Genomic DNA, 11,767 nt, shown 5'->3' with positions numbered 1-11,767 from the left:
AAATGAGTATGTCTCTTGTGAGACTGTATCTTTATCTGTGAGACGGGTCAACCCTACCGCTATTCACAATAAAAAAAAGTAATACTCTTAGAATAAAAAATAATATTTTTTCATGGATGACCCAAATAAGAGATCAGTCTCACAAAATACGACCCGTGAGACCGTCTTACACAAGTTTTTGCCTATTTAAATACGTAGAAAAGAACTATATATTTTTATTTTTTTTAGAAATATTATAATTTTAGTCTTATAATTTGATTGATTTTGGGTTTTAATTATGTAATTATCAAAAAATTTATTTTCATTCAGTTATTTAGATATTTTATTTTTTTCTGTTCGAAACCATTAAATGCACCGAATTTTTTTTTGTTTTTTGTTTGACGCCGTTACTCTCATATATGATTCATGTGTCAAGGATAAAGTTTATGTTACATATATTAAAATATACGTAAACAAAAATAAAAGAAAACGACAATTTTCTTCTTCTAGGTTTCTCTTTCTTTTTGATTGGATGAATTTTTGTTTGTGTAAAATGAATTTAATTCTAGCCAAATGTGTTACGTAGGTAAGAATCTATGTCAAATAAATCATATTTTATGGATTTAGTGTTATCAAACAAAAATATCAAAATAAAAAAAAATTATAATAACTACAAATTTTAACAGATTATAAGATAAAAACCCGAAATGAGACGACAAATTATCTGACTAAAATTATAATTTATTTATTTTTGTTATTTGAGTTTCTACATGCAAAAAAGAAGAAAAGAAAAGAAAAGAAATTGAACCGAACCACGTGAACAAGAAAACCGATCGGTTCTCAGATATAGAGATTCCGGTTTGAATTGATCTCCAAATCAGAACCTTGTAGATCCCAATTACAGTTACCCTGCCTCTTCTTCGCAATCGGACAGGGCAAGAGGAACGTAATGGTAAGGGAAGTGGCGGAAAGTTGCGTGGAGAGTCTGCTCACGGAGATCGTCTCCTCGTATTGCAACGGCTTCTATGCCCACAAGCCCGAGCTGGCCGCTCGAAGGATAGAAGCCATTGGCTTTCAGGTTGGCCACCAACTGTCTGAGAGGTTTGTTTCTGCATGTATTATTATCTTATATGCATTTTTATCGATTGCAGTTTCGTTGTTATTTTTGTGATTATTTAGTGAGCTAGATAGATATCCCTTGAAATATATATCGGATTAGATGCTTGGTTATTAATGCAAAATGGGACATTGTGAAATTTGTTAGTCGCAGGTCTGTGATTGTCGATTGAGTGAACCAGTGGAGGGTTTTCCGTCTGTAATAATGAAACGTAAGCAGTGATCGAGGGTCATGGAGAAATGTTTGTAATGGAAGCTATATGGGTCGAGTTTTCTGAATTGAATATGACATGCTGTTACGTTTTTCTCCGTTAACAAGCGGAATATTGTTTATTACTTTTGTAGTGAACCTAGTGTTGGTTTTATATTGAAAGCTTCTTCACTAGAAAAAGGTTATCATTCCTCCATGATATGGCTAATTTGATTGATGGTGGAAGTCGATAGTTTGAAAGGAGTTTGGTAACCTTCTATGAGAAATTGGTGGCAGCTGAGGTGTTTTCGACAAGCTGAATTCACTTATAGCTTGTTAATGCAAACTATCTTTTCGCCTTAAAAGTGAAATTCTAATAACAAAATTATAGTGGAGTTAAGGCCAACTTCTTAGTCATTGCCTGATATTTTGATCCTATCAGTGCCAATTCTTACAAAGATTAAACAGTTTACATGGGAAAAAATGTCATCTTGATGCAGAATCTTCAATTTACATGATATTTGGTGTTACTTTTCATGTACTGATGAGGACACTCATTTAATCTCATCTGGTTTTGTGCCAGATACACAATGGATCGACCAAGGTTCACGGATCATCTGGAGGCTATCAAGTTTATTTGCAAAGACTTTTGGTCTGAACTATTCAAGAAGCATATTGATAACTTAAAGACAAATCACAGAGTGCGTATGAGAATCTGAAGGAACTAGTAAGATAAATTTCACATGATGTGTGTGACCGATTATGTTTTCCTTGCAGGGAACTTTTGTATTACAAGATAATCAGTTTCGGTGGCTTGCACATATGTCAGTTGACCTGTCGGTAGAAACGTCTGGTTCTATTCAAGATCCTTCAGCAATGGCAGACAACAAGGAAGCTCAAGCTACCGGCATGCATCTTTACTTTCCTTGTGGAATAATAAGGGGAGCGCTTTCAAACTTGGGCATACCATGTGCAGTTTCGGCTGATATATCCAACCTTCCAGCATGTAAGTGTTTATTTTATTTTCTGTTTTTAATTTTTGTTGCATTTTGGGATCTATTAAAGAATAAGGAATAATGAAAGACAAATGATAAGAGTAAAATAATTACGGAGAAAATTCTTTTTTTAATTTTCAAGTTCAAAGGCATCATCACCACCACAAATTCAACTTTTCATAAAAAAAACATGTGTCAATAAATAAGGTGGTAGCCTTTGTCACACTATTCTCTATCTTATTCAATGTTTCAAAACGGTAATTTGAAGGAAAGGTGGTTAAGAGATATCGGACAACTTACACAAGGTTAAGTTTTTCTGTACCTGTTTTTTAACTGCTACTAAAGCTAAAATAGCTTGTAGGAACCGAGTTTCTTCCATTGACTTTTGAATTTAGGGGACTGAGATGAATAGAATTGGTTAATGAGTTGTTTGACTCAAACTCAGTTATCGCCGATCTCGAGCATTTCACGAGTTTGTAATCCTGACTGCCAGACTTTTATTGCTATATTTATATTTATTTATATATTGAATGTATACGGTATGACATATAATAAATGATCTTGGTAGCCAAAAAAAATCAATAATATTAAACTATCTTTTACTATTAAAGATTTTCCCTGGCCTTCTTTTATCTGCACTGTATTATTAATTGAAAAACACACAATCACTACCTTCAGTTTCTTGGTATGTTTGGTTTTCAATTTTTAAAGGCAACATATCAATTTTAGCGCTATATATATTGATGATTGTTATTTTTAGTCATATGTCTTTTATCGAATTAATTATAGTCTTGTCAGTCATATATCTTTTATTAAATCAATTGTAGCTCTGTAACCGTATTCCAATTATCAATTTTAGTCATTCTCATCTGAACCGTGTGATTAAATAACTATTATCATGTTGATTTTTTATAATTACGTTGTTAAGAAAATCTCTTTGTAACGTGTACCTGTGTTTAGCAAAGTAATTATAAAAAAATAATAATGAAATTAGCCAATTAATTACATGATTTTGACGAGAATGACTAAAGTTGATCTTATAACTTAGTTATATTACTATAATTGATTCAACAAAAGATACAAAACTAAAAATAGTATATCTCAACACATACTAGATTAAAATTGACATTTTGTCATTTTTACACTACCATTTACGGTAGCTAACAATTTATCAATATCTTTAAAATGATGATTAATTGCTAGACGTGCATCTCAGATTATATTTAACTTCACTATTTATTTTGTGAGGTGTCTCGAATTTGTCTGCTATTGCCTCTTTGAGGGTCTATCCACCTTATTGTAAGAATGTAAGTAACATAAAGAGTGGTTTTTTGAGGCACTAGACGACCCGATTTGTTAATCAAGCACATTCATCTGTCATAAGTCTTGCTGTCATAAGTTTTGCTGTATTAAACTTGCACAGTAGAGCAATATGTTTGTTTTAGACATTATATAGTAAAAATCCTCAAGTGTCTTAAGAGCTCAAGTTTTAGAGAAACTATAATGAAAGGCGACATGGATGGTCATTGAACAACTTCATGACATCATTGTAACAGGCTAAAATCTTTGCTCTTAATCCTTCTCTGTAATTTTCAGGTTCTTTTGTGGTTCGTATAAAAGCGTGAGGAGGTTCGGGCATAATTGCGAATGAAATTTCATGCTTCCTGTTTTACTTTTTTGTGAAGTCTTTTTTCGCTCTTATTCCTACATTTTGTTACCAATTCTAGCTATGCTGATGGAAGTTATGTATAACAGAAGTTATCCTTCAAGCGATTTCATGTGAACTCTGTCTGATTAATTAACTCATATTGTCTGATTACTCAGGTCGAAACATAACATGCAAGAGAGATAAACGTCAAATTGATTAAATATAGAAGAGTGAATGAAAAAACCTATGTATTTCAGCTGGAAAAGCAGAAGTTAAAATCGATAGGTAGTGTGGGTTGAGCCTGTTAAAATTTGAACTCGTGGACCGTGGCTGAATAACAAGGCCTTGAATAAATGACCTACTTTTATTATAAATATAGCAAACTATATCGTTTAATAAATTTTATATAATTTTTTTTATTTATTAATAGGTAAAAATTCAGTATAAAAAATATACCAGTGTATCCTATAATATTTGACGATAAAAAAGAATTTTAAGAATAATATGTTAACTAATTGATTTAATTGATTTGATTTTGTAATAAAGATTTTAACTTGAACTACTTTGTATATTTTTTGTTTTGACTGTATTGATTAAAAATTAAAGATGTCAAAATATAATAAAAATATACTATCCGACGGTCATGATGAATCCAACACGTTAAATTTCGAGTATAGGTTGGGTCGGTTTGAATTTAAGTTGTAACGGGTACAAGTCCTTCAACGTTTTAAACTGACCATATTATCATAAAGGCAAGTCCTGACTCCTGACTCAACTAATTGACTCAACACTCCGTAGGAAGGATGAATTTCCATGGAAAAATGGGAATACTAGCTATATCATGAAAATGAAAAATATGAAGCTGAGATACTCAAGTTAGCCAAGGATTTCTGCTATTCACACAGACATGCGTATACTGGAAAGCTAGTTACAAGTGTGGGACTTTTCAAGGTGGGATATCAGTGTAAGGACTCCATTGATACGAAAGTAGCAGAAGCTAACAGCAGACAACACATGCTAGGCTAATACATGACCACAAAAGGTCAGGTAAACTTCAGGAGTTCTGCAACGGCTGAAGTTCTTGCTCGGCTACAATAGACTCAACTGGCTTGTATGGATTAGTAGATCGCTCTCCCCTCCACATAAACCACGCCACAGATGCCAAAATTCCAATTCCCATTATTACAGAAAACGAGACAACTACCAAGTAATGTTGCTGCCACCATGTACTGCATTGTTGTAGAAAATCAATTACTGAGTTTATTATATTGATTTTCAAGTTTATTGCAGATTTGTAACGTCATTAGCTTTTGAGAATGGAAACTTTTGAGAATTGGAAGAAGTTTCCGTACCAAAAAATCACCATGATCAGTTATCCCATCACTTTTCTGAATTTATATTCATGATTGACATTTCTATGCCATCATGCTGGGATATGATGCAAGAGAAAATATTTACAAGGACATAAATATAAATTTGATTTATATCGTGTTTAATATTTTGCAGAGGATATATTAGATGTATTTTAGAATAGCAGCTTAGTATCCCTAGCTTCAATGAGGTGTGCACCGCAACTTATGCCTATGCTCCTGGCCGTGCTTGTGCCAAATCGCCTATACCGACAACAAAACGACCACCCCCAGCTTCTCCCCTCTTCAATCTTCTCTCCCTCCTCTCCAAAAATTCTGCTATCGGATCCTCACCTGCCAGGTATGCTTCTACTCGGTGCTACCACAAATAACAAGCTGTAATAAACTCTATCCTGCTCAGCTGCCCTTCTCTGTTTCCCACACGATCCCATTCCCAAAAAAATTAACCCCACCATTCCCTTGTCTCTCTTCACCCATTCTCTTTTCTAATTACAATATCAATACCCTTTTCTCGACATTTCTCTAGATAGTATGCTCAAAATCATCTTTTTCAAAATAATTACCAAAAAAAAAAAACAAGTTTACCAAGTATAGGTACACAGGGAAAATATTTTAGTTTACCGTTTTTGTGGGGGCTCAATGTTCCATTCGAACAACTTGAAATTTCCAAAGCTGTCAGGAAGATGCAAGCGGTTTTCAATCAACCTGGCAATAATATCCTGGTAAAAAGAAAAATACAGCTGTAAATGTTTTTGAGCACTTAAAACAAAGATTTAGACAAGGGAATCCACAGTTCAACAAAGTTTACCATTGCAGTAATATTTGAGATATAATCAGAAAATTCTGCTGGAGCAATGGCCCATCTTAGGAGTGTATCATTCTCTCTTGAAGTGAAATTCATCAACTGAACCTGCAATGATTCACCTCAGAAGTGAACAGCAATGTGACAAGAGTCATTATACCATGCAAAAATTACAGACGAGTAACCAAAATATCAGGTTTCAATGAGAAATTAAACTAATTTTCAAATTTTGAATTCCATGGTGACTGTAACAATTTGTAATGATGTACCTGAGAAGCATTAACGTCCAATTCTTTTGCAATGTACAGAGCGAGTTCTGAGATGTGAGGCTTCAAATCTGAGTACTTTACACTCAGCAGTATAGAGAACGTTATTAGCCCTATTTTAATGTTTCCTGCAAATAGACAAATGCATAAAATTGCCAAAAATATGCTTAGTGTCATTGGTGCCAGTTGGCTGAAAGGAATAGTTGAATAAAAATTCTTAGAAACAGTAGAGATACAGGAAGTCATCTACATGAATAGAGAGTGTTTTCAGCTGAAAATTGCTGGTTTTTTTAAACGTTGGTCTAAAGAAAAAATAAGGAATTGTTTTCTCCTGTAATCGAATCAAATGGAGTCGTGTCTATTTTTACAAAGCAAATGACTTCAATATTTGAAAACTACATATATTTTCTCACTGTAACGGATTCCCCTATCTCCTAGTCTTTCTCATAACAGTATTTTCCGCTAAAGCGAGATTCTGTGCGATTGTTATATGTAAAAGATTCTTTTTGTCTCTTTGGTTAGTCTGTGTAGTGTGTAGTGTTGCCAACTCAGGCAAGAATATAAGTATCTAAATATAATTATAGTTATAGGATTTCGATTGAGACACCTAAATTATTGGCTTGGAATGATGATCAGACTTCCAATTTTTTATCCTTTTGACTTTCTTGGGCTTTTTGGGCTCGAACCCATTTTTATGAATCATTTTTTGCTATTTAACTATTGATCATCACATCCTGCTAAAGCATTTGCACTCACCATGTAAGCTCTCATTCCCCTAAAAGGTGTCTCCAACAGTTTATCTTCGACTTCAAGAAACTAATCATGCCAGACAGCTCTCACATTCCTTTGCTTCTTCAAAAGAAGAAGAAGATGAAGAAGACAACAACAGGCGTCATTATTAATATAGCTTCGACCATGCACAATAGGAAAGTCTGAATAGAGTACAAAATAATCACACAACTTGTTAAGATTTATAACTCAAGCAGAAAAGGTTTGCAAGCAGCAGAGGTTAGCATGACATGCAACGGAAAGCAGAACACAGTAATTTGTTATACCTGGGGCTTTAAATGGTGGAGGTTCACTAGGAGCTAATGTAGGAGATGTAGCCATGCTGGAATTAGTCTGATTCAAGCTTGGCGGCAGTGGCGGAGGGGCAGAAGATATGATGAGCCTCTCCCATAACTCTGAACAATTGGTTTTCCAGAAACCAATCCTTTCATGTTCACGGTCATATGTCACAAGAGTATTACGGACAACGATACCTATTAACAGTAAATATAAGCAAATATACATGCGTTAAACCATAGCATTTAAAGACCGAGCTTACCCCCCAAAAGAGTGGTTGGGTCCTTCCCGTTCTGAAAAATCCCAAGGCAGTATGAACCACGCATCTTCGAATGCTAGACAAAAGAAGAAAAGTTGATAAAACAAGACCCCGGAGAACATTATTATATAGGATTGGCGACACAAAAAAAGCAGAAAAACAAATGTACATGCATCAGGTTGAAATAGATTGGTATATACTCGAAGGAAAGACTTCAAATAATATAACACAAAGGTAACACATACTCTAAACAAGTAGTTCTCAGGGGACAACAATAGCTTCTGTCCATTGCCAAATACCATTTCAACTGATGGAAATGATTTCGAGAGTTGTGAAGCATCACTGAAACAAAATTAGCACTCAATTAATGGCCACACAAAAAGTGCTGAAAGTTATGATTTCTTTAAAGACTCAATGATGATAATCATGTTACCTTCCAGCACCTGAGAAGCAAATATCATTGTAGTTAGGGTCAGGACCTTGTATTCGCTTAAGGGACTTGAGTTCCCTAAAGATCTGCAAGACGAAAATGATAAACATCAGTACTGAGAAAAACCGAAATATGAAGATTTTTCTAACAGTTGAGGGATTTTATTGGATTTTTCCGAGAAGGGCACAAGATATGTTCATTATAGAGCCCGGAATTCAAGCAGGGACAACAGTTAAGAGATTCTGGTATATGATTCATTTCACGTTCTGGACATTATGGCTCGAGAGAAATAACAGAATATTCAACGACTCGTCTGCTTCGGTCGATAAAGTATGGGAGCTGCTGAAATTCAGGGTTACAGCGTCGACAACAAAGATCAAAGAGTTCAGTCATGTGGCTATCTCAGATGTAGTTAGAGATTGGAAGTTTGTAATGTCTTGACGAAAGTGTATTAGTGTCTTTTAATCCGCGGATCACTCATCCGCTTTTTATGTAAAACAATCTAATTATTATATAAAAGTAATGTTTCCTATAAAAAAAAAGGTTTAATTCTTAAAAGGGAGCTTTTAAATGTTATCTCCAGCTTCAAATGTGGTATCTTAAGTGATTGCAGGTGTTTTAAGCACAAGACTCCATACAGGAGAAAATTATAGGATCTTTTTCAAGCCTTAAAATGGCAAGAACAAGCTGCCTTTTGTGTGAGAATGGAAGAAACAAAGAAGAGCAGATACTTGTGTTTCAATGTCCGGCTGGAAATTATGTGAAAAGCTATATGGCACAACAACCTAAGGGAGCATAATTCCTGGAAAACCACAGATAAATGGAAAACTCCAAAAAATAAATATCTTACGGCTGTTTTGAATGCTCCGAATGCAAATTCTGGAAGATAAGCATAAGTTGTGCCACTATCCAGCACAGTTCCATGTTTACCATCAAAAGTCTTGGGATGCAGAGGCAGTGGTTTCCCGGCAACATGTATCTCCGTCAGCTCGATATTGTAATATGGACTGTTGCCATCCCGAAACTAGAGTAAATGCGTGAGATGTATCAAGTGTACTTGTTAGGAAAGAGCCTAACGTTCCATCATTATACCATAAATCTTCCTAAACATACCTGCGCAAAGGGTCAGAACGGGTAAAAATCATTTCAGCAGGGGATGAAATTCCTCCGAGAACCATAGTACCGCCACCCAAATCCATTCCACCATAGCACAAAGAAAACGAATCACTAATTACACCTTTGTCAACGAGTTGATCCATGATACTAAGATCTCCACGGCCCAAACCCATTATACCATCAGCATGTTGGCTGTAAAGATCACCTGTTTCCATGTTTTCGCAACCAAAAACAGCTCGTTGGGGTTCCAGTTCACTTTGATTACCAAAGGACACAATGTCGTCACCTAGAACCCCACTGCTAGAACTCATTTCTGCATATTGCCTTTCATAAGTGCATTGCTTTCTGTCGCTATCACAGGGGCAATCAATATTGCACTTCACTGGTTGGTAGGTACTCGACAAATCAGGCTGAAACTTTGGATCCTATTAAATTAAAAAATTTGAAACCAACATCATTCAACTAAATCGACAAATGCAAAATAATTAAATGAGTGGCATCAAAGCATATGACAACTGGAAGAAGACCAAAAATGTCACTCTTAAGTTCTCTTGTTACTTATTCATCCGTTATTTTGTCGCAACTTTCGTTTCAGGCATTCATCTCCACTTATGACAGTTGTCCAATATCCAAAAAAAATTGAAAACGAGAGTGTGATCACTATAAAATGGAAATACAAGTTCAATGATGATAACCACAGATTACAAAAAAATTCACTTGAATTTCAATCTCTCCGAGTTGGCTGAGTTGAATGCAAAACAATTGCAATTAGCTCATTACGTCACAATCACAAAATTCATTCGACTCTTGAACGATTTTCTTTATTTAATAATATAAAAAAGGCTTTACATTTATCATGAATTCATGATTGAGAGTAACATTGTAATCAATCAGAATGAGAAGTGATACAATAAAGTAAAGAACATATTCAACCTCAATCCAACACTTTTTAGTCGAATCGGAAAGAAGAAATTGACCTGATGCTTGCCACACTGCTCGCAAGTGGCGCAGGGTACATAAGTAACAGTACTGCCCGTATCAACAATTAGCGCAAACATTTGGGGCGGTGACCCGATCCATAAGCGAGACGTGTAATACCTGCAAACCCACAAAACAAATCAAACACTCAAAATCAGATCCCTTCTAACCACCAGCTAACAATTGAAGAAATGACTCATCAGATACACATCAAACCAGCAAACAAAGACATAGATCACGGAGCAACCCGTTAAGCAGGAGATCGTCATGGAGAAACATGCGGGCTGTGCGGTGGGAGCTGTTCTGGAGCTGGCGCTGGGGATATGCGTTGACCTCGCGCCGGTTGTTGTGCAGAAACAGAGGCAGAAACATGGTGGTAGCATTACTATGAACACGATCACTTTTCGAATCCGGGATTGACGAAATAGGAACGAAGAACAGGGATAGAATGCTGGAGGCGAGAAAGAGAACGAACGATGCTCCTCCTGCCATTGGAATCGCCATTGACTAGAAGGGATCTGGTATTATGGAGAGGCACCGATAGCGAATCGATCCAAAACATGCATCACGGCAATAAATGCAGAGTTGATTCTTGTGCTACTGCTCCTCTCCCTCTTCTTCCCTCTGAGTGTGTGTGCGTGGAAAGGGAGGGGTTGACGTTGCTTTGTTTGGGGTCATGCGCTTTTGGTTTTCTGACATTTATGTGTGGATCGGGTTTCTACGTTTGTAAGATTTGGGAGTTGTCCAACAACCTTAATTAATTTATTAATTTATTTTTTTCCCGTACTTGATTGATCTAATTTATCAAAAATTATTTTTATATCAAAATATTATTTTTGATTGTATATATGAATTAGATCGATCCAATATTTTTCATTACGGACATAAATAATGTCGACATATCTAATCTAAGAGATATAAATCAGTGATACTCTTTCACAAGAGACATACTCTCACGTGAGTAATATTGCGTATGATACGAGAAAATCGGGAAAATCGGAGATTCTCGGGCTCCATTTGGACAAATGTGTATTTTTTGTTTGAAAGAAGTTAAATTATGACAATATGATCAAGATTTCGTTTATTTTTTTTCCCTGACAATTTACGTTTCTTAAAAGATTGGGCTTTTACACATCATGTATATAAATGTATCCACATGTCCTCTAGTAAGTGTCGTACATGAGATTTTTGAGGTATGAGTTGAACTTGAAAAATTCGGCTCATCGAATAATATAATGCTATTTTTTCATTAATAAATATTTGTTAAAACATATCAACATGATATTTATTTGTATTATTTTTAGCTAATAAGTTATAAATATTTTTGTCGTATTTATCCTAGTTTGGATATCAGGGAAACAAATTCTCTTCATTCATTTTTTGACACGCAATGCATGTATATACATGCTAATTTTTTTGTGTTAAATAACTTTTATGTGAAAAATATAGAGATTATATTAAATTTTAAAATTTTATAAATGATTTTTTTTATAAAAATCTTTTATGCTATAGGTGATATGATAAAAATAAATAAGTAATTTATCGAAATATTG

General features: G+C 34.9%; 2 protein-coding genes across 2 annotated transcripts; one reads left to right on the top strand and one right to left on the bottom strand.

Moving 5' to 3' along the window:
• The first annotated feature begins 786 nt into the window (after nucleotides 1-786).
• On the top strand, nucleotides 787-4,064 carry LOC140984216 (uncharacterized). Its single transcript, XM_073451472.1, has 4 exons — nucleotides 787-1,080; nucleotides 1,869-1,986; nucleotides 2,063-2,291; nucleotides 3,877-4,064. Exons 1-4 carry the CDS (start codon nucleotides 929-931, stop codon nucleotides 3,903-3,905), a joined length of 528 nt encoding a protein of 175 aa, XP_073307573.1. The 5' UTR covers nucleotides 787-928; the 3' UTR covers nucleotides 3,906-4,064.
• A 658-nt stretch (nucleotides 4,065-4,722) lies between these two features.
• On the bottom strand, nucleotides 4,723-10,940 carry LOC140984834 (aspartic proteinase 36-like). The gene is made up of 12 exons (XM_073452486.1): nucleotides 10,462-10,940; nucleotides 10,214-10,334; nucleotides 9,234-9,661; nucleotides 8,971-9,127; nucleotides 8,124-8,206; nucleotides 7,936-8,032; nucleotides 7,694-7,766; nucleotides 7,422-7,628; nucleotides 6,370-6,494; nucleotides 6,107-6,208; nucleotides 5,920-6,017; nucleotides 4,723-5,157 (listed from the first exon to the last, which is right to left on the bottom strand). Exons 1-12 carry the CDS (start codon nucleotides 10,716-10,718, stop codon nucleotides 4,983-4,985), a joined length of 1,923 nt encoding a protein of 640 aa, XP_073308587.1. The 5' UTR covers nucleotides 10,719-10,940; the 3' UTR covers nucleotides 4,723-4,982.
• Nucleotides 10,941-11,767: the final 827 nt, after the last annotated feature.

The sequence above is a fragment of the Primulina huaijiensis genome, chromosome 9 (genome assembly GCF_012295235.1).
Source record: "Primulina huaijiensis isolate GDHJ02 chromosome 9, ASM1229523v2, whole genome shotgun sequence".
Lineage (NCBI taxonomy): Eukaryota > Viridiplantae > Streptophyta > Magnoliopsida > Lamiales > Gesneriaceae > Primulina > Primulina huaijiensis.
Note: the sequence above shows the minus strand (reverse complement) of the source record. Positions and strands in the feature narration are given on the sequence as shown.

What these genes read in the sequence shown, in the direction of transcription:
- LOC140984216 (XM_073451472.1), top strand. Translation starts at nt 929, where the DNA reads ATGGTAAGGGAAGTGGCGGAAAGTTGCGTGGAGAGTCTGCTCACGGAG. An exon ending in GGCCACCAACTGTCTGAGAG is followed by an intron (nt 1,081 to 1,868) that starts GTTTGTTTCTGC and finishes GTTTTGTGCCAG; the next exon opens with ATACACAATGGATCGACCAA. An exon ending in ACTTAAAGACAAATCACAGA is followed by an intron (nt 1,987 to 2,062) that starts GTGCGTATGAGA and finishes TTTTCCTTGCAG; the next exon opens with GGAACTTTTGTATTACAAGA.
- LOC140984834 (XM_073452486.1), bottom strand. Translation starts at nt 10,718, where the DNA reads ATGGCGATTCCAATGGCAGGAGGAGCATCGTTCGTTCTCTTTCTCGCC. An exon ending in CCCAACCACTCTTTTGGGGG is followed by an intron (nt 7,629 to 7,693) that starts GTAAGCTCGGTC and finishes TACTGTTAATAG; the next exon opens with GTATCGTTGTCCGTAATACT. An exon ending in TCTCAAATATTACTGCAATG is followed by an intron (nt 6,018 to 6,106) that starts GTAAACTTTGTT and finishes TCTTTTTACCAG; the next exon opens with GATATTATTGCCAGGTTGAT.